Here is a 21191-nt window from a genome sequence, read left to right on the forward strand (position 1 = left end):
TATTATCACCATCTACAATCTACAATCTAATGAATTTGGGAGAAGAACGACCGCTCCGGAAATAAATTCGTCCATTTGCCAGATGTGGCACCGGCCACAATCGGACTAATACTATCTATGTAGAATTGGGTATGTCAAGCACGGCATATACAGCAAAGGGTATGTCCATTCCAAAAACCGAGACCATCCAAACCAGTCCCCGAAATCAAGCAACGCCAAAGCCCCGGGCGTTCTCCAACGCCTTGCTCAACTTTTCCTCTAGGACACTACGAGAGGAGTATTCCGGCAACAGGAGGCGTCCGAAGCAGGTCAGACTCGTGGGAAGGCGCTGCAACAATCAGTACTTTGCTCTGCAACATGGAAGGCGACATCACTTACAGCATCTCCTACTCCGTTCTTCTGAATCACAAACATGATGCTCGCAATCCCATTAACCGGTACCCGATCGCTGGCAGTGACAAACTCCAACAGCTGCGCCTTCTTCTCGGCTGGGTACCGCCGTACAACACTCCAGAAGTCCCTGATCACCCGGTGGCTGGGGTCAAACCCGCCCTCATACCGTGCGTGGCGCTCCAACTCTCGGATGTCAATTGTCTGGATTCCCTCTACCACAGTCTTCAGTGCCTCCGGTGTGAAAATGGAGAGGGCTGTCCGGTCGAGGCAGGTGTAGAACCCTTGAGCAAACGCCTCGAACTGGGGCCGGACGGACTTATCCGTTAGCCAGAAGATGTAGTCCTTGACGAACTGGGCACGGTTGCTGTTGGTCACCAAGCTGGCCTCGTCGGCGGGGGGTGTTGGCGACTGGGCTGGGACAAGCGTGTCAACCGGTTTCGTGGCTTCCCCGTATGAGCCCGCTGTCTCTGCAGCCATCGAAGACGGGGGGCTGAGGTCGGCGTGATCAGCAAAATGGCGGACCTCTGACCATGGGGGCGAGTACCCAAGGGACCGCGACCCGCTCCTGGCACGGGATGGCGTGGACGACACGGGCCAGGGAGCATCCTTGTCCACCTTTTGCATGTCGACTGTTTCCACAGCCCCAAAGGCCTCGAAGCTAAATTCGTAAGTCCGCATAAATATGTCGCCCACATCGCCATCCTCCCATGTAAGCAGATCTCCCAATCCCTTGCTGAGTTCTGGCCATCCGTCCTGGATGTGCTCTAGGTGCTTCACCTTGAGCCCGAGTAGCTTGCGGTAAAAGGCAGTCGAGAAGTTAACCGGGAGCGTGAGACCATTATACACAGCCAGAGACATAAGGAGTCCAAGCAGCTCGAACTTGTACAAGGGCTCCCACGAACAAGGCTGGAACCATGAGATCCGCGTCCGCGCGTCCGTCGTGAACATGCCAAAAGACGGATCCAGTGCCTCTGCCATCAAAACTCGGAAGAATTCCTGTTGAACACCACCGTGGTCAAGACCCTCTTCACCTTCATCCATGCCCATTTGTACCTTCAGTGGCCGCATAAGCTCCCGTCTTTCGCGGCGCCAGAGCTGATTGAGAGCATCCATAAGAATATTGTCGCGCCGGACCATCAGAACCAGATATGTAGACATCGACGTCTTTAGCTGTGCAAGTAACCCGACATCATCCTGAACCTGGATGGGTCCAAAGGCCGTTTGTGTCACGTGTCTCGTCGTAGTCATAGCGGCTTCGTAGTACTTGGACATGGCCGCGTAGTTGAGAGCTCGGAAATAGATCACCAACGCTGAAGGAGGGAAAAGGAAAGGATAGGACAGTAGATGCATTGTTTTGTTGTTCGGAAGGCGACCCATCCACTCCACAGGCATGTCCAAAGGTTCCAACCTGTCGGAGAGAAACGGGGTGTGGAAGTCTTCGGGTACCAGGCCCAAACGACTGCGCTCCTTGTACAACAATGACAGAATCTGAACGGCACCTCCAGCCGAACTGCTTTTCGACAGTTGCGGGTTACCATCCCATTTCTTGAGGAGAAGGGTGCGAAGCCATTCAGCAATGAAGGCAGGCGCGCCAGGAGGGGGAGTATGGTCCAAATCGCCAATGGCCGCTGTCATAGCCCCGTAATGCTCGCTGAGGTTGTTCACAATCAGATCCAGAACGCTGTTCTTACGCTGTTTTGGCAAATCGCGGGAGTGCACCTGTCGCGCTTTTGATATTTCGTGGAACGCCAATCGTGCGGTGAGAGCGCGTACTAAGCGATCAAGTAGCCGGAGGGCCAGCTCATGCTCAAGCATATCAGTTGTTTCTACCACAAGACGGGCCCTGGGTATCGACAGCTTTTGCATGTCCGAACTCGAAGATACGCCCCCGGCCGCACGCATTTGGAGAATCGCTCGCCATGTTGGTGCATCTATCTCGGGAAGAGAGCTAGCCAGGGCAAAAATGGCGAGTGTAGCAACATCAGCAGCATTGGCATCAGTAAAGTGCTCATTGCCCTCCGAATCGGATCGACGAATGATCGGTGCGCTGGATGCGGCGTTCGTCAAGTTGCTAGACGAACGGCGGGGAAGTTTACCTGACATCGAAAGCTCTTTTGGTGGGATGAACAGTGTCTCCGTAGCGCTCCAGAGACTGTGAAAGACAATATCCCGAGGGCAGATGCGGAGTAGCTTACGGAGCGATGGTTGTAATTGTTGGAGGTCAAGCTTGGGCTTAGAGTGGTTCTCATTCATTCCAGTCGAACCGGCCGATTTCTGGCGGAATGAGAGAAGGAGCTGCTTGGTATTCCCCAGTGCATAGAAAACGCTTTGTGAAACGAAGGAGAACACTTCACGCTGGCGGGGAGTCGCAAAGCGCCACTCTGACTCCTCGAAGCTCCCGGTGGATTCCATGTAGGTCAGCTCGTCCTTCCACAGCTCTGCCTCGTCCTCAGAGAGTATCATCATTTGCGTCATGCCGTCAATTATCTCGTCCGTCAAATGTGATAGGGATTGGATGCTGGAAATGGCTTTGTTCTGACTCGAACTCCGGCGCTTCGGTTTCCGGGCACTAGGAGACTCTGTCTCCGGAGGAGGTTGTTCGTCGCTCTGAGGCTCGGGCTTCTCGGATTCGTCGAGCAGGACATTGTTGAGATACTTCGCGCCATCCCATGAAACACGTCGCTCTTTCTTCGGCTGCTCCTGCGGAAGGGGATAGTTTCCGTCTGCTGTTCTCCCTCGATGCTTCTGCGGACGATGCCGTAGGGCGGGTGGCGAAGGTACATTGTGTGTTTCATCGCCATTGACGTGTGTGTTCACGGTGAGCTTGCGGGCGGGTTTCAGCTCCTGATATGATTTCTCCTCCAAACTTGTCCGTGGGTTCTGGCGCCACTGGTCCATGTCCGTGAGCGACAGTCGCTTAACCTGCTGGTTAGGAAGTTTCAACTCCAGCGCAGCCAGCTGGCCATTCCCATGGCGCGATGAGGGGGTTTGGGGAGCCGCAGTTGCAGACAGAGTATGTTGGGGTGTTCGTTGTCGGGTTAGATTTGGCCTGGGTTTATCCGAATATGGCTGTGTTCCATCGGAATCCGGCTTTGGTAATTGAGATTCGGGACGGGTGTCTATGCGATCTGAATCCGGACCGAGCGAACTTGGAGAGCGGCGTAGAGGTAACCATTCTATCATCCTCAGCGATAAGGTATCGAACAAGTTCTGAGTGAACGACTTCGGGTCTTTCATTCGTTGTGTTGCAGGTGTCTCCTCCGGTATAACCGCCGTCAGGTCCCGGGATTCCACACATGGAGACAAACTTCGACCATTTCGATCATTAAAGCTGGAAGAATGTACGTTCCGAACCGGCGATGGCCTTAGCACCCCATCCGCACCAGTATGGTCCCCGCTCCGTGACTCGGTACGTTCTCTCGGTAGTTCATTTGAAGGTAAGGTACGGTTCCGTCGTTTCGATCGGCGTTGATATTCCTGGGGTGAAAGCTCATAAGGAACCCGTGAGAGATTGCGACACAAACCGTCCTCCGCGTTATCCAAGCTCGCCAAGTAGCAAGCCAGTGTGCGGGCGCTCAGCTCAGTATACCGGCGAAATGGTCCCTCCGTCACGCGTTTTCGATAGCTAGCGCAAGTTGGTGTCTGACAGCCGGGATCCTGACAGCCGTAGAGGAGTTGATTCTTGTACCTAGAAGCGTTCCCGTCAGCGGGGCCAGCGCACGCACGGCGTCATAGACGTTACCTGCGGACCAGGAGGTTGAACTGGCGACGGCGTTCATCTCTGCACCATAAAAGAACCTGTGCAGGGTCCGAGACGTCCACGGTGTTTTGAGCGATCACGTCGGGGGCGTTCGGAGGTAGCTTGGAGCGGTGGAACTGGGGTCGGTCGATGCCTCCATGCGAAACCTCATACGAGCTCACGGAAGCTCCGCGGAGCCTGGTCATCTTGACAGACTGCGGAGCATGCCGCAGCTAGCGATCGAGGAAAGACAGTGGCTTAACAAAGCACCCTCTCTATTTGTAGGTCTGCGCAGCGGAGAAAGGGGTCAAACTCGAGGCGAAGATGGTTATGTGACTCGTTATTTCTGGGGTCTGGGGGTCTTGCGAGGCTGATATCACGAGCATTTTGGGGGGGGCCTCAGGCGCCAAGACCAGCTCGGGTGATGAGTCAGCAGGTGGGAACACCAGGAAAGACACTAGTCCCAATCCGAATAGTTCGTTCTTGCTTGTGATCACGGGCTCTCACTTGTACTTACTTTGTACCCTCCGATATCCCATACGTTATTATTAGCTATGGTGACACTTTCTTGTGGTACACCGGATTCCAGAAGGCCTTACTTGGTAGTTATATCCTTTTGTATCAATCCCGTGTTAATCGGCCTATGCACGGCACTACGGAGGACAAGATAGATCTTGGGAAGCAAGGGAACTATCTCCACGGCACAAGTCCGCGTATTGACTGGTGTAAGATAAGTGGAAAGTTCATTATAGATCCTTACATAGGCCTCGACGGGGCTGAAAATGTTGTTCGCGCTGCCAGCAATCAGTGCTGATGTGTAAGACCTGGTTTCCACAAGTCTATACTCTGCATGACTCAACTGTCTCGGCTGCTAGACCATGTCTACAGAGACATTCCCTACCGATCTTCCCCTAGATTTCTGCTTCCTACCTCATGCTGGTGTTGATTATCCCTAATCCATATGCTGTGCAATGGCTTCGACAGATTGTTTTAAGGTCTCTGTCTCGAGATTGTCTTTCCAATTGTTAGCGTTTGTTAGCCCACAATCTCTAATGATGCAGCCACGGTTGGAACCGCAACACTTCCCCAGAAAATCACTGAAGTAATAACAGTATCTTCCAAGACTACAATGCCTGTCAGAAATGACCCTCGATGATGAATGACTGCATTAATCAATGGCAATAATGGCTAGCACTACGTCGCCTAAGGCCAGGGTACAGCCTAGATTGTCCCATCACTTTTAACACTTGATAACATGATAGCAAAGTTATTCCAGTATCAAAGATGAAGTCTCACGCTCTTCCAATCCCAGCTTCAACTCTCCCGGGTTATAGTCTGGTTTGAAAGTCCGGCATTGCCAGGTTCTAGTGAAGGCCATGACGTTGTGGTGCCCTCTGCACTACTGACTGGGTTGGGGACAAAGTTCTGGACTTGATGACCTTAGTGCAAGCAACTGCTGCATAATACAACAGATTGATGCTAGCTAATCTGCCCTGTTGCAGATTTTGCTAGTCAGAGATAACCATGCATGTGTCCGAATCGGGCAGTGGACCAAATCACACAAGAGCGGGCTGCAATATGCACATATATTGCAGCACTAAGTACTTTCAATATATATTTCGGGCTCCTCTTCCTCGATTCATCGTGCACGCGCAGACCAAGTCGACCCCCCTCTTCAGCCGTACGGGTCTTTTAATCTATATCACATCAAAGGCGTTATGGTTCACCCATAAACAGGCGATGTGGCGTGCATGGAAATATATTCCATGTTTTAGCCCCACAGCTGATTTTGTCGGTCCGCCTTAGACAAGGACTAACTATCTAAACTACTAGTATGCACTACTAGCAAGTTTGCCCAGATGTTGGTGTCTCACTAGCATTCGGCTCCCGACACTGTTAGTACAAGATCAACAGCCGCCCACTAGTCGGACGGACCAAGAAGACCAACTACCCCGATCAGGGAGACCAAGCTTTATATTCCCTCAAAGATGTCAACTTTGAAGGATTCTACTGGGAGGAGGAATTGGAGGGCTTGGGTAGAATCGATGCTCACTATTTGGATCCTGAGTGGCCTGGCTATACGGCCGTGCTCCGATAGTCTGATAGTAGATTATTATCCTCTCTGCTTTGGTAATTCTTGTTCTGCTTAGTCTTTCTTTTTCATATGATACTTCTGTTCCCTGTTAAAGGGTGTCATAAAACCCAGTCCAAGTAATACCCATTATCTACCATTCACATTTGCCAATCCTCTGCATTGTCAGCGACCAGTGCAGCTCCTGAAACATAATCAAACGATTCAACTTCGTTCGTATTCGGAAACCCCTCGAGTCCTTCAAAGATATCCATATCAAATGACGTCGCATCAAAGAGCATCTGAAAGGAAGGGTCAACAGCAAGTTTATCGAGACGCGTGCCCGTGCTATTATACTCCATTGGTAATTGTGCCGTGCCCGGGACACTTGTCGAGGAAGGCTCCCCCACTGCAGTAGGGGTAGCTTGTGACTGGTACATAATCCGGTCAAGTACTTCCAAGCACCGCGCTGCAGCTTGATTCTTCGGGCTCAAATTAGCGAGGCAGTCACGCGATCTCTCTATGGAAGATATCCAGAGCTCGTGATTTGCCGCCGCCAAGCTTCTATCCAACGGCTCCTTTGGTCGGAGATGATAGATGCTGAGAACGACGGATGCCTGGAAGAGGAAGTATGTCGCGTACCAGCATAGGCCGAAATGTAGCGTATCCGAATAGTCAACACAGAAGGTAGTGATATCCTGGATACACTCTACGGCGGCATAGTGGCACATGTTTCGGGCTTCTTCGCTGTCTGACGGAGAACCGCATATACGCTGAGTTCCCCACCATAGCATCATTCGCAGGTTTTGTTCCTTCCAGCTGACTATTGCTCGAGGTCCGCGGAACCATGTTGGGACATCGTGGGCCGTAAATTAAAGCGGCGTAGGATTGGAAATGATTTGTTATACCACCCGAAATAGGCGTCAAATAGAGAGTCCGTGAGGATGGAGTTATCAAGTTCCCTCAGAATGTGCGGACTCGCTAATTTGGTCGAGTTTGCAGGGTGTTGTGCTCTTCGAGTAACCAAAGGAGCAGGATGCTCGGGTAGTAAATCTGAGATGGTTTCCAGTATACATGACCCAGATGAGTTTCCTAAAAAACCACCTTCAATCTCATTCATAAAAATATTCTCAGGCCACCTACCTAAGTAACCGGATCCTGGCCCTTCGGTTGGCAGTGATGCCATTCCATCGAGAGACTTGTTTGGCGGATGAGACGAGGTCATTGGACCCTCGTTCCATTCAAAGTTCTCTAATGGGGTGGGACTTTTCGCATCAAGGCTTACACATAGCAGGCTGTTGTGGTCTGTTTCATTACCATCATGCCCCTGTCCAGCCCCTGCCAATGATTTCAATGCTTCTTCGATGTCGATGTTGGGATCCAAAGTCTGGACAAGGGTCATCAAATTCTCACAGAGCTGCTCCTTCTCTTCAAGGTTCCTATGTTCTAAGGTATACATGGGGCCTACACTCACTTGCGAGTCAACGGTGTCCGAGATGGTACACTCTCGAAGCGACATCGTTTTCTAGTCCTCGAGCAGTAAGAGCATGGGGCGGTTCCAGAACACTTGGTAGTACACTATCAGTATAGAAATAGCTAGCAATATGCGGATTGCTCTCGGGGCCATACCTTGCTCTTTCGTCTCTTGAAGCATGTCAGTACTTTATTAGCCACATGCGATAGCCCTCTAATATATGACGGGCCACTCTTACCCGGCACTCTACACACTACTCGTTGTTAGTCTAACGACAGGCTTCCTGCTAATGTAGCAGACTTACTGCCCGAAGCTCCCGTGTCTCTGGTTTTAGTCTCGTCCGTTTTGCCATGCTGGTGATTGGTTTGTGGCAGGAATGTGTTACATCAACATAAGGTTTATGCTCTATTGATCGTTGTGGTCGGCCCGCAGTCGTCCGAGGACCCCGCTGGATCGATCCACGCAAGTTAGCTTCTGATCTGGAGATGTCAAAGACGCCGTTTCTGGGAGCTTATTCCGATGCTTAAAGACATTCAAATGGGGTCTATCATATTATCTCACATTAGTAGAAAGCGCCCTTTACTCTATTGACGTCTGGTTAGCCTTGCATAGCCCTAGGAGATCAGTGTGAAGTTCTCCTAGATGCGGATCTCTGGCAATTCATCTCGCCGGTCCATCTATGGATATCTGATACCTAACTTGCTCAAGAATGCTTTTATAGCTACTCACTCTCTTGATTAGCCAACCTCAGATACTAAGCGTCGCAGTCAGCCTTTCATTGAGAGGCCCAAACGGTGCAGTTGCAACGTGATTGGCCGAAATCGTGGCGCTCAATCGAGAGGATAAAGAAGTCGTGCGTCAGCACTAGCGATAGTGGCCGTTGCTCTGGCATCATGCGATCGGGGAAAAGTGTTTCCTTTCCTAATTATATCCAGCTCATCAGAATAGCATAATATTTGGCAGACACTGCGAATGATTGTTAGATTAGCGCCGTGCAACGCCGCAGAGTTACTACTTACCTAGATTTCAGATGTCAGGAGTCAGTCCAATGACAGCCCTGGGGCTTACGCATGGAAACCACGAAGGATTCACTAATAATTAGACTGGGCCCCAGTAAGAATCCCATGAAATCCAGGGGTTTTAAAAGGCGCGACTGCCCGGCCTGGCACTCAGTCAAACTTTCCGAGTTACCCATTCTTCTCCCCCATATTTGACAACGCGTTGTCCGGCACGGTCGCATAGAGCACAGGCCGTCAACTGCAGGAGCTCGTCTCCGCTTCATCTATATCTCTGTGTTTGACAGCTCCGGTCGGAAGTCGCCGGCATTCAATCGGCCTGCGTGTACAGCTCGCAGGGTTCACACAACATGGAGGTCAATTCTCCCAGCTTCGCGTCGCCGCTCGCTAGCGTTCGAGCCAACAACTTGCCCATTCCCTCCCAATTCGAGGGTGTCGTTGATGCCATCAGCAATGCGAGCCCGTGGACTATCGCCTTTACAATTCTCGCGGTTCTTGTCGCTTATGATCAAAGTATGTCTTTTGACCGCTGATTATGATTCACTCGATCGGTCCTAAGATGGCTTGCTTTTCAGTCATTTACCTCATAAACAAAGGCAACATTGTGGGCCCAGCTTTCAAGATACCCTTTATCGGACCATTCTTGGAATCTGTCAACCCCAAATTTGAGGAATATTATGCCAAATGGAAAAGCGGCCCGCTCAGTTGCGTGTCCGTCTTTCACAAGTTCGTTCCCTGGGCGCATACAGATCGTTAGCATAGACCAGACTAACAAAATCCGGTCCAGATTCGTCGTGATTGCCTCAACCCGTGATTTGGCTAGGAAAGTGTTCAACTCCCCGACCTACGTGAAGCCCTGCGTCGTGGATGTCGCTCATAAGCTCCTGGGGAAGGAGAACTTTGTCTTTATGGATGGAAAACCACATGTGGATTTCCGGAAGGGCCTCAACGGCCTTTTCACAAGGAAGGCACTGCAGTCTTACCTTCCTGGTCAGGAGGGTGTCTATAATCAGTACTTCGAGCGCTTCCTTGGTATCACGCAAAAAGCCGGCGGCAAGCCAGTACCCTTTATGCCCGAGTTTCGCGAATTGATGTGCGCCGTATCGCTCCGCACATTCTGCGGCTATTATATTTCGGACGAAGCTGTGAAGAAAATCTCTGATGACTATTATCTGATCACAGAAGCAATGGAGCTGGTCAACTTTCCTCTTATTCTGCCTTTCACAAAGGCATGGTACGGTAAGAAGGCGAGTGATATGGTCATGGCCGAATTTTGCCAGGCCAGTGCGAAGAGCAAGGTCAGTATGGCAGCTGGCAAAGAACCAACTTGCATTATGGACGCGTGGGTCAAAAATATCCTGGCCTCAAAGCAATGGGTTGAAGCAGAAGCCAAGGGAATGCCAATGGAGGGCATGGAAAAACCATCTCCTCTGCTACGTGACTTCGCCGATTGGGAGATCGCTCAGACAGTGCTCGCATTTTTGTTCGCTTCCCAGGATGCTACCAGCAGCGCAGCCACCTGGCTCTTTCAGACGATGGCACAGCGCCCCGACGTGCTCGATCGAGTGCGTGAGGAAAATTATCAGGTCCGTAACGGTAACGTCTATGCTGAGGTTAACCTGGACCAACTGGAGTCCATGACCTATACCCGTGCAGTCGTCAGGGAGCTTCTGCGGTACCGACCTCCCGTGATCATGGTGCCTTATATGGCGAAGAAGCCGTTCCCAATCACTGACTCCTACACTGTTCCTAAAGGTGATCTCTGTAACATGAACCAAGACCTTAGCCGGTGCTAACTATTAACAGGAGCGATGGTTATCCCCACCACGTACCTCGCCCTCCGGGACGAGGAGGTATACGAGAACCCTGACGAATTCGATCCTGAGCGTTATTATACCGGGGATGCTGAGGAGAAGGGAAAGAATAACTATCTCGTGTTTGGAACCGGTCCACATGTGTGCATTGGACAGCACTATGCGCAGCTCAATCTGGTACTGCTTATCGGCAAAGCCTCGTTGCTGCTGGACTGGAAGCACCATGCGACCCCGCTATCAGAGGAGATCAAGGTCTTCGCAACCATCTTTCCCAAGGTGAGTGAGCAGTGAGCAAGAAGAAGCTACAAGTACTGATTGCTTGCCAGGATGACTGCCCGTTGACATTCAATAAGAGAAAATGGTAGGGTAAAGTGGTGGGACAATGGAAAGGGAGGAGGGGCGGTTGCTTACTGCCGTTTGACTCGTTTGTACAGAACTCACAATACTTCTATACATACTTTGAGTGTCAGCTTAATATTTCGACTGTCTAATTCAAGACATTCTGTCTTTCCCGATTTTTATTCTACTGTTCACAGACAATGAAGACGTTGTTGGATTTGTCCCATTTGCCCATATCATTGGCTCCTAGACCGTGCCCAAGAATTGGTACCGTAACACTTTTAATCAACTACTGCGGGTTTAAACCCCAGACACGTTCATGATATTTTCAGATCTTCGTTATATGGTCCTTTTATTGAATTTCAATAGCACTCCGTTATGCAAATACCCCAAACTCCCAACAAACGACTACTAGAATACCAGGCCTCCACCTATCCACCAAACAAATCTTCGTTAGCTACTATGCCACGACACCTTCCTCATCATAGAAAGAACATACCATCAACCACAATATCCTCTCCATTCAGATAACTCCCTCCAACATCACTACACAAAAGCACCACCGGCCCCGTCAACTCCTGCGGCGACCCCATACGCCGCATGGGATTGCGATCAGCCCATACCGCACGATGACCTGACAGCTGATCCCCCTCATTCAGAACCGTATCCATATAGCCAGGCGAGATGGAGTTGACATGAATGCCATACTGCGCCCATTCAGCGGCGAGACAGCTCTTCATATGAAGGATACTGGCTTTGGAGATATTGTACGCTAGCTGGGGCTGGGGGTAGTTCACGCGGTGGCCGCTGATGGAGGCAATGAAGACGATTTTGCCGCCTGTTTTACGGGAGATCATGTGTCTGGTTTATAATTATTATGAGTTGTTGAAGTGCAAGTCTAAGTGGGCTTACCTGGCAACAGTCTGCGCCATGACCCAGCTTCCTGTTGCGTTTACGTCTTGCATTCTCTTGTAATCTTCCAGGGACATGTCGATTGACGGGACGCAGTTGACTATTCCTGCGAAGCAGCATAAGATTCTCAAATCGCCGAGACGGTCTATGGCTGATTGGACTGCGGATTGTACATCTGCTTCGATGGTCACGTTGCAGGGTATGGTTACGATTTTGGCGTTGGGAAAATCATGCTGTACGGCTGAGATGTGCTCTTTGCTCTTTGTGAGGGAGGTAGGTAGGTCTAGGAGAGCTAGGCCTTGTAGACCGTGTTCAAGGAGTGCTCGTGCTGAGGTGAGTGCTAGAGCGCCGGCGCCTCCGGTGACTATACATTGTCTTAGTCCAGTCGCCTTTCTTCTCTACTAATAAAGAGAAAAGAGATGGCGAGATGATAAGACATACAGATGGCATTTCCCCTTACTGCGAATCTCTGTCTCGCGTTGTCGGCTGCACTGTTACTCGACGGGAAAGGCGCAGGGGGTGGCGTGAGAGATGACTGAGGGTCAAGCTCTCCTAGTTGCATCCAAGGGATTGCTGGGGTATCTGAGTTGGATCCCATAGTGATTATAGTGAAGTCTTATTCTATCTTGTAACTAAGTGATGAGTGGAGCCCAGGAAATTGAGATTTAACAACGTCGACTAAAATGAGAGAGTGGGGTGAATGTTTGATCACTGGGTTCTGCGTATCAACTCAAAAGGGCAAATTATGCGCGGTGGTCCTAGGGTGTTTTCTTTTAACCATTAAGGTGTCTGCTTGAACCTACTGGTTCTCGGCTACCTGTCGACCGATGGGGTTTGGGGTGGAGTGCAGATGCACCGGGCTAAGCCCCGAGCGGGATGATTGAATGCGGGGACTCCGGCGGGATGCGGAGGTTGTCCGATTAGGTCCGAATGGCCACCAATGCAATGCTTCGGTTGTCTGTTGCCCGAGACCTGTTCTGCCCTTCTTTTCTCGTTGAAATTAAGTCAACAGGCTCGCCTTCAATGATTAGGAGCTTGGAACGGGGCGGAGTCTGAAGCAGATGATCAAAGATGGAATCAAAGCGCCAGTTTGGATCGAATATTGTTGGTTCGACGCTTGTGTACTCACTAATCCCGGATAGAAATCATTGGTTCGAAGACTAGGTCGGACCACAGTTACCCGAACAGGTATATCATGATGATTGAGATCAACTCCTGGCTCCTTCTAAGAGAGTGGGGCAACCAGGTTCAATTCTCAAAGGACCAGTATTTGTTGGTGGAACCCCGCCATATCTGGTCGCGTGAAGTGAAAGAAGAGAAGCAGCAACCATCAAGGTAGATACCGTTCCAAGAAAAACATCTTAAAAGGGTACGGAGTACCTTCCAGTCTTATAATTGTCAGGCTTCATCTTTTGATACTCCCGCTTGAACCAGTCTTGAATTCTTTTCATTTGCTGCAGTTGTTAACTACCACCTCTGTTCAACATGTCTATGAGCGTAGCCGAGTGTGCCCCAGTCCGTGAGGGATACCCTCGCCCGTTCCCAAACACGCCAACAAATGTGTTGGCGCAGATGCGTCTGAGCGGAAAGGTTGTCGTGGTCACAGGAGCTGCAGATGGTATCGGCTACGCAGTGGCTGAAGCCATGGCTGAGGCTAATGCCGATATTGCCATGTGGTACAACTCGTAAGCTATGCCTTTTCTAGCATCGGAAACAAGATTCCACAGCTAACCAAGTCACGATAGCAATGATGCAGCCGTCGCGAAAGCGCAGGCACTGGCTTCTGCTCATGGGATTAGAGCTACTGCTTACAAGGTCGATGGTGAGGGTTACTTGTCATTCGTTGTGAAAGGCATGGAATACTGATTATTCCAGTTTCGGATGCGGATGCCGTTCAACAAGCAATTGCGGATGTCGCCAAAGACTTTGGCAAGATTGATGTGTTTATCGCAAACGCCGGTAGGATGCCATTTTTGTCGCACAGTATATTGAATCGCTAACATTCTAAACAGGAATGGCCATTTCCAAGCCTCTCCTGGAGCAAACACTGGAAGAATATCGGAAGCAGATGTCGGTGAACGGTAATATGCTTCCTCCTCTGCTGTAAAATGGATGCTGATGTTGGTATACAGTCGATGGCGTTCTTTACTGCGCCAAATATGTTGGAGAGGTGTTCAAACAACAAGGCTTCGGTAACCTGATCATTACCTCTAGCATGAGTGGTCATATTGTCAACGTCCCCGTTGATCAGCCCGTCTACAATGGCAGCAAGGCCTTCGTGACGCACTTTGGAAAATCACTTGCCCGCAAGTGGAGAGATTTCGCCCGCGTTAACATTGTCTCTCCTGGCTTTTTCGATACCAAGATGGGTGCCAGTCCGCAAACGGTCAACGAAGCTTATCGGATGGCGCCGCTTGGAAGGCAGGGCCATGTGAAGGAGATCAAGGGTTTGTATTTGTATCTCGCCAGTGACGCGTCTACATTCATGACGGGCAGTGATGTCCTCATTGATGGTGGTTATGTGCTACCATGAGCCAAACATGCTGCCACTTTGCTGCTGATAGTATTGATAGTCTGTTTGTTTATCAAGCTAGATGCCATGTGATAGACTAGTAGTTTTGGCTGGTGCTCCACAATATCTGATATACTAGAGAAATATATCTCGGCTGGACCATTACTTACTACTAGTACTACTTTCTATTGGCAGGACGTCGGATTGCTTTCACATCCCCTAAACCACACCAACGGCTCTACTAGGATTTTCAAAATCATCCACTAAGCTACTTTCGGAGACAAATGTCATTTTGAAACAGACGAAGCAGAAGACAAAAGGAGAACTCGTCGGCCGCCTGCGCATAAAATGTAGTAATGACTAATACAGCACTAGTAGGGTGGATAATGTGTGGGCACGTGCATTGAACGTCATTGGGCCCAAAGCGGCAAGGCGGCGCAAATCTCGGTGATTATCAATAATTAATTCTGCTTCGGCGCTGAGGGGCAACAATTGAAGACTCATCCCGACTCATCCACCCTTCCCTATCTCATTTACTTTCACTCGCTCGTGTGGATTAATATCTTCCACCCATATAAATATTTACAAGTGTCACTGGGATAGCCACTTGTTCTCCGATACCCAGCGGTCGCAGCATTTGACATTGTGCCCCGCTTCGTCCATCCCACAATCATTTAACGACCTCTACACGACATTTTCTTTCATCGTGATACCCCTGCGTTGTTTCGCCGATTTTATTCAAGATGGACGGCCCTGCATCTTCCCTCCCCTACACCTGCAACACTTGCCTTGTTGCTTTCCGCGGCAGCGATGCGCAGCGGGTGCACATGCGCACTGACTGGCAGTAAGTTTCTTCATATTATCACTGGATTCGTTTGCAGGAGCTGATCCCGTCTGTACTAGCTTGTATAACATGAAGCGTCGTATCGCCTCTCTTCCCCCCGTGTCCCAGGAAACCTTCAACGAAAAGGTTCTCGCCGCCAAAGCCACCACCACTGCCGCGGCCGCCAAGGCATCGTTCGAGACGACCTGTGTCGCTTGCCAGAAGACCTTCTACAGCGAGAACTCCTACCAGAACCACATCAAGAGCTCCAAGCACAAGGCTCGCGAGGCCCGCATGAGCCGGGAAAATGCCGACGAGTCGTCCTCCGTCATGAGCTCCACCTTCTCCCTGGGAGAACCCATCAACAAGCCCCGCGTCGGAGAGTCCGAGGTCAACAAGGTCGCCGAGACCCTCAAGGATGCTACCATCAAGGAGGTGAACAATGAAGACGAGGAGATGTCTGATGATGGGTTCTTTGCGTCTCGTTGTCTCTTCTGTCTGCAGAAGTCGGAGAATGTTGAAGAAAACACCGAGCACATGTTCAAGACCCACGGCATGTTCATTCCCGAGAAGGACTACCTCGTTGACATTGAGGGTCTTCTCCACTACCTGTGGCGCAAGATCAACGAGAACAGCGAATGCACCTACTGCCATATGATCCGCAACACCCCCGAAGGCATCCGCACCCATATGAAGGACAAGGGCCACTGCATGATCGCTTTCGAGTCTGAGGCTGAGCAGATCGAAATTGGCCAGTACTACGACTTCCGCAGCACCTACTCAGACGATGAAGAGTGGGAGTCCACCGGCAGCGAGACACATGAGGAAGGAGGCGTCAAGGTTGACGGCGAAGACGAGGGATGGGAGACAGACGCCTCATCCATGGACGAGGACGAGGACGATCTCGACAACCGCAAGCGCGCGCCCGTCGTCTACGCTACCGACTACGAGCTGCATCTGCCCTCCGGTCGCAGCGTCGGTCACCGCTCCCTCGCCAAATACTACCGCCAGAACCTGCACAACTACCCCACCGCAGAGGAGCGTGCCGAGCGCCAACTTGCCATCGAGAACGGCGAGATCGAGGAAGAGGAGCCGAAGCCTCGTGGCCGCAACCTCAACCGTGCTCTTATCACCCGTGCCAATGGTGGTACTGGTATGATTGGAACGACGGATTCCCAGAAGAGGGACGTGATGATCAGCGAGCGCAAGGAACGCCAGAGAGCCATGCGACAAGAGCAGCGCTTCACGGCACGGGTCAACCGGCAAGCCAACCACCAGAAACACTTCAGAGTAAGCTTACCGCCGGAGATTGTTTTGATTTTCATGATACTAATCAGATGTATAGGATCCTCTCCTGCAATGATCTCATACATTTCGTCTTCTTGCATCGTATGTTGATGAGTCTATGAATTATTTCAGGCTATTTGTTTCTTGGGTTTAGTTTCTGCATTGCCGTGCTGCTGGCATCGTCTTGTTTATGGAGTTGTGGTTGGGTCCATGCACATGCTTTATGATAAAAGTAGGGTGAATAAATAGAGATGATTCTGGATATAATAGGCCTAGTAGATTACTACGTACTAGCCAATACCCATCAGGTAAAACAAACAGCCAGTTTACGAAAAGCCTGAAGAATAACAATCAACAAATCATGTTGAACGAGCAAATAAACAGGAAAAAATACAAAACAAAAAGAAATATCTGTGCATCATCCGTGAATCGAACACGGGCCTCATCGATGGCAACGATGAATTCTACCACTAGACCAATGATGCTAGTTGATATATTATGCCGCATTCTATGCAAATATCAGTGGTCGAAAGAATATCGAACCAACCAGTCCTCGACAGCTACACATACTCAATATTCCATGACAGAAAAATATATTTATATTGAACATCCAGACTAGACCTGCTGTTGTGTTGATTATCGTGACATCTATTCTAGTCTTCTACTCTGGACTTGCAACTGAATACCATTCCAATAACCGCATTGAACCCTGTACGAAAACCATCTAGGAAAGGGTCCCGGTTCTTTCAACACCCTCTTCTCTCTCCTTCTTTGTAAATTCTTACATTTACGTAGAGAGATAAGCCCTATCCCTATAACTATAGACAGAATATATATATATATATATATTGAGTTAGTAACTTGTAGTAGAGGCAGGGCAGGAGCTCTACTGAGAGGAGAGACCAATAAAAAGGTCAACTAAGAATATCATGTCACACCATACTATTCCTACATATCAGATTGATAAGTGTCTACTACGAATCAACTAACTAGTCAATCCAGCCATGTTCATGTTCCTGAATATGTTCAGGGATCATCCTCGTCCTCCTTCTTCTTATTTTCTTGGCAGATGTTCATTCCTTGGTGATGTTACCTACGTGTATATCATACTGATAATAAATCAAGAGGCTTGATTAGAGTCGGAGTGAGTGAGTGAGTTTCGAGAGGGCGAGGATAACCGATTGCAAGAAAGAATGAAAGCCACGATGCATGAAATCCCTGAATTGTTATCTTCCCTAGGGAATCAAGGAAGAGTTGCTATAGTACGTAGTATTATCCATCATGTGGTCTTGATCTCGCATGGTTTGGACTCGGGGAATTATTTGTATCAAGGATCGGATCATTGAGAGCTTACGGTTGTGTTCTCAATTTACTATTATTCCCGGGGGTACAGTCGGCATTCTACATCAGAGAATACTTAGAAGTATGGCTAGGATGCTGGAAAGCGGATTATCTCCCGGTCTTGAGATGAGATGCTGGACGGATAGTGGTTCCTCCATCATCTGTAAAAGCAAGTAGGGGCAAGATAGGGTCGGTGTTACATTTTATGCAAGGACCTATCACGAGAATGCCATTCCTTAAAGATACTACTGATCACAAATCTCATCTACACCGCCAGACCCCTCAATGCAACGACAAGTGTCAAGCGACCAGGTACTGGCACGCAGGGTCGGCTATGCATGGAAAATGAATATATGGTGGGAAGGAAAGAAATACATCGGTTCCTCGGAAGCATGTGCATCACACACGACCAGCTGTTCGGTCGTACTTGTGTACAGGCTAAATTTTTGCAACGTAACAACAACAACTATCCACATGTCGCCCTGTCGCTCTGGCCAGCAGAACACTCGGAGCGTCTGAAATTATCTTGGTTATTGCGACAGTAGAGGGGTATTTTCGCCCGACTCCCCGTTCTTCGGGCCTTGTCCACGCTTTCTGCGACGACGACGTCTCTTGTTTCCGGCGGACTGATTATTCCCCAGGTCGACGATCTCGCCTTCCTGGCGGACAGGGAACTCCGGATTTTCGCTCGTTCTCGGTCGTTCAGATTCAGATGAGCTGGTGCTTGTGGTATGGAGCACAACCTTGCGAATGCCGTTGACATCGACCACCTGCTCTGTGATGCTACCACTGCGAGCCGGGCCTCGGTGAAGGTAACTGCCCGGCTTGAGATGCTCGGATTGCGAGTCGATGGACCGGGCACTGCCGGTTCGACTGCCCGCTGACCGAGGGTGATCATCCTGTTCCTCATGGACCGGTTCGGGTATCGATATCGGGAGACCATCCTTCGTCTGAGTACCGGCATCGGCCGGCGGATTAGAGTGGTTCATCGTGCCATATCCTGCACGGACCGCATACACCCCATCACGGGCGTCCATACCGCTCTGTACAAGCCCGGCGCCGATACCGCCCTGCAGGCCGATGGAATTATGTCTAGGTTGTACATCGGACATACTCTGGCTGGATTCAAGATCGGTCTGTCCGGATCGGGATGGCGAGGCACTCCGTTTGATCTTCACATTTTGGTATCGAGTTTGGCGCGGTCGGCTGGCCAAGTTTGATGGACCCAGGTGCTTCAAATGCTGTCTGATCTCATCCGTGGCCCCGCGATGCGTGAACAAGCCGTCTGTCGAGTCTGAGTTCTTATCTGAGGTGGGCCGACGGAGCTGGAACCGGGGCAAGGGTGCCTCTACGGAAGGCCGGCGATGGTCCTTCGGGGCCCCATTGGGCGGAGCAGGGGACTCGTTGTCCACCTCGACTAGAGTGGTCTCAGCCGGAAGCATGGGGGGATCTTCGACAATCCGGCCCTTGGGAACGCGGGACTTGGGAGCAGGAGCCATGCGGCGGATGGCCTTGTGCACATCCACGAAGACATCGGACTCGTCGATGATTTCCCTGCAGAGTGTCAGCATTGTTCGGTCCTTTTGGGGCTTGTCTGGTACGTACTCTCCGATGAGCTCCTCAATCACATCTTCCAGGGTGACCACACCCAAAGCGCCGCGATCCTCACTCGGATACTCCGACACCAGTACCATGTGGGACTTGCCCTCTTGGAAGAAGTTGACGATATCCAGACAGCTTGTCTCCGGGCGGGTTTCGGGAAGCGTGGCCAGAGCAAAGTCCCGCACGCGCTTGCAATCTTCGGGGTCATAGGTGATCAACATTTTGACCAACAGCATGCCGACGAAGTTCATCGGGTTGTCCGGAGCGTGAATAGGAATACGAGAGTATCCTTGCGACAGAATCAAGTCCATTGTGTTTTCGTCTAGGATGGTGTCGGCGGACATGGTGAAGACGTCTTCCATTGGGGTCATGATGCTGCCCACTGCCTTGTCCTTGAGGTCAAGAACAGCGCTGATGATGGTGACTTCATCGGAGTTGAGCTGTTCACCGGCTTCACCCAAGGTTTTGTGCAGCGTCACCAGGGTCTTGAGACCGGCCTTCTTGTAGATGGTTCCGTGATCCTCACCCAACAGCTTATCGAGCAGCTTCGCGACCGGGTAGGCGACGGGAGACATGAGGTACATGAGCGCTAGGACACAAGGAGCCATCCAGGCACCAATGGGGAGACCGTAACGGACACATATCGACTGGGGGACGATTTCACCGAAAATGACTAGACGCGACAGAGGGAATTATGGTAAGCAAGGATGCGAAGGCCAAGAAGAGGGATTTTCCGGACATACCAATCAAGACGGTACTGCCGAGCACCGCAGGCCAGCCACCGCCAAGTGAGCGGTCGAGCACGATTGGAAGCGTCTCGTTGGTGATCACATTGCTGAGCAGCAGCGTGACGAGGACCCAGTGCTTTCCTCGCTGCAACAGCTTCAAGACACTTGCGGCATTTTTGCGTTCGGAGCCTTCACCGGAGGTCTGAATGACTTGTAGGTAGACTTCATCCTGTTTGGGGGAGAAGGGAAGTCATCAGCGTCATTGCACAGGAGCATGAAAACAGTTCTGAGTGTGAGATTGGAGTTACCTGTCCCATCAAGGCGATGGTCAAACCAGCGAACGCACCGCCGCTGAGAACGAGGGCGGCGGCGACACCTAAGTACAGCCATAGACTGGGGTCACTGGGGGGTTTCGGGTCGACATCGGAGTTGATGATAAAAGTTGGGGCGGCGGAGATGACGGGCAGGTTGGCAACAGCCAAGAAGCAGAGCTTTGCTAAACCAAGGACGAGAGGCCGGGCGGCCAGGATACGGGTGGCAGAGGATATAGCCATCACCGAAGGGCAATGGAAGGAGAGTGGAAAAAAGAAGAAGAAAGGCCCGAAGGCTACCAGAGGGGCATATTTGAGGAAAGAGACGACAAGAAGAGAGAGAGAAAGGGTAGGTACGAATTGGGGGGGGGGCGGCTAAGCTGGATTGGGGGGCCGGGAAAGCAGAAAGATGGATGGAAACGACGAAGTGGTAACCAATCCGAGTAAAGGTTCTGCTGCTGCTGCTTTGCTTAGTAGTGGCTGGCGGCGTAATCGGAACAATTGATCAGTGCGGGTGGGTGTCTGGCCACTGCGTGACGTCCGCCTTCTTTTAGCACTTACATTAGTACGTAGGTACTACTAGGTAGTGCTATGTCCTCCACTAAATCCATCCTTCATTATATCATTCTTCTTACTGGCTTATACTTGTTTTATTTCCCTCAACAGGAGGATGGTGGAGGGTTCTCTAATTGATTGATAGGTGGTGTCAAATAACTCACCAATCCAGCGCGATTATTATCCTCCCATCAATTGAGTCTGGTGTGCAGTTCTCAGAGATAGCACTGGTCACTAGACACACACGTCTGACAAGTCCACACCCGCTTCTAGT

The 21191-nt window shown here is 50.6% G+C and overlaps 7 protein-coding genes and 1 non-coding gene across 8 annotated transcripts; 3 read left to right on the forward strand and 5 right to left on the reverse strand.

Annotated features, from left to right (window-relative positions):
- Nucleotides 1-77: 77 nt before the first annotated feature.
- On the reverse strand, nucleotides 78-4462 carry BO87DRAFT_404365 (HECT domain protein). Its single transcript, XM_025625844.1, has 3 exons — nucleotides 4136-4462; nucleotides 379-4081; nucleotides 78-328 (listed from the first exon to the last, which is right to left on the reverse strand). Exons 1-3 carry the CDS (start codon nucleotides 4336-4338, stop codon nucleotides 206-208), a joined length of 4029 nt encoding a protein of 1342 aa, XP_025482744.1. The 5' UTR covers nucleotides 4339-4462; the 3' UTR covers nucleotides 78-205.
- Nucleotides 4463-6364: 1902 nt separating this feature from the next.
- Nucleotides 6365-8029, reverse strand: BO87DRAFT_383732 (fungal specific transcription factor domain-containing protein; the record flags this gene model as incomplete). The annotated part of the gene is made up of 6 exons (XM_025624667.1): nucleotides 6365-7022; nucleotides 7112-7256; nucleotides 7347-7642; nucleotides 7678-7781; nucleotides 7833-7847; nucleotides 7982-8029. 6 exons carry the CDS (start codon nucleotides 8027-8029, stop codon nucleotides 6365-6367), a joined length of 1266 nt encoding a protein of 421 aa, XP_025482745.1.
- Nucleotides 8030-9043: 1014 nt separating this feature from the next.
- Nucleotides 9044-11213, forward strand: BO87DRAFT_352375 (cytochrome P450; the record flags this gene model as incomplete). The annotated part of the gene is made up of 5 exons (XM_025621177.1): nucleotides 9044-9206; nucleotides 9269-9419; nucleotides 9481-10448; nucleotides 10500-10783; nucleotides 10834-11213. The coding sequence occupies 5 exons, from the start codon at nucleotides 9044-9046 to the stop codon at nucleotides 10870-10872; spliced, it is 1605 nt and encodes a 534-aa protein (XP_025482746.1). The 3' UTR covers nucleotides 10873-11213.
- Nucleotides 11214-11219: 6 nt separating this feature from the next.
- BO87DRAFT_373701 (oxidoreductase, short chain dehydrogenase/reductase family) lies at nucleotides 11220-12521 on the reverse strand. Its single transcript, XM_025622613.1, has 3 exons — nucleotides 12200-12521; nucleotides 11759-12122; nucleotides 11220-11707 (listed from the first exon to the last, which is right to left on the reverse strand). Exons 1-3 carry the CDS (start codon nucleotides 12354-12356, stop codon nucleotides 11329-11331), a joined length of 900 nt encoding a protein of 299 aa, XP_025482747.1. The 5' UTR covers nucleotides 12357-12521; the 3' UTR covers nucleotides 11220-11328.
- A 243-nt stretch (nucleotides 12522-12764) lies between these two features.
- Nucleotides 12765-14480, forward strand: BO87DRAFT_352381 (short chain dehydrogenase). Its single transcript, XM_025621178.1, has 5 exons — nucleotides 12765-13443; nucleotides 13504-13580; nucleotides 13634-13717; nucleotides 13771-13839; nucleotides 13891-14480. Exons 1-5 carry the CDS (start codon nucleotides 13244-13246, stop codon nucleotides 14289-14291), a joined length of 831 nt encoding a protein of 276 aa, XP_025482748.1. The 5' UTR covers nucleotides 12765-13243; the 3' UTR covers nucleotides 14292-14480.
- A 276-nt stretch (nucleotides 14481-14756) lies between these two features.
- On the forward strand, nucleotides 14757-16753 carry BO87DRAFT_456359 (putative C2H2 finger domain protein). The gene is made up of 3 exons (XM_025628717.1): nucleotides 14757-15114; nucleotides 15174-16383; nucleotides 16439-16753. The coding sequence occupies exons 1-3, from the start codon at nucleotides 15014-15016 to the stop codon at nucleotides 16454-16456; spliced, it is 1329 nt and encodes a 442-aa protein (XP_025482749.1). The 5' UTR covers nucleotides 14757-15013; the 3' UTR covers nucleotides 16457-16753.
- A 41-nt stretch (nucleotides 16754-16794) lies between these two features.
- On the reverse strand, nucleotides 16795-16865 carry BO87DRAFT_t100. The gene has a single exon. It is a non-coding gene; the product is annotated as a tRNA-Gly (tRNA).
- Nucleotides 16866-17900: 1035 nt separating this feature from the next.
- On the reverse strand, nucleotides 17901-20723 carry BO87DRAFT_352387 (putative DUF21 and CBS domain protein (Mam3)). Its single transcript, XM_025621179.1, has 4 exons — nucleotides 20360-20723; nucleotides 20067-20280; nucleotides 19327-19996; nucleotides 17901-19275 (listed from the first exon to the last, which is right to left on the reverse strand). The coding sequence occupies exons 1-4, from the start codon at nucleotides 20603-20605 to the stop codon at nucleotides 18252-18254; spliced, it is 2154 nt and encodes a 717-aa protein (XP_025482750.1). The 5' UTR covers nucleotides 20606-20723; the 3' UTR covers nucleotides 17901-18251.
- Between the last annotated feature and the right edge of the window lie 468 nt (nucleotides 20724-21191).

Source organism: Aspergillus neoniger (assembly GCF_003184625.1).
Source record: "Aspergillus neoniger CBS 115656 unplaced genomic scaffold BO87scaffold_6, whole genome shotgun sequence".
NCBI lineage: Eukaryota > Fungi > Ascomycota > Eurotiomycetes > Eurotiales > Aspergillaceae > Aspergillus > Aspergillus neoniger.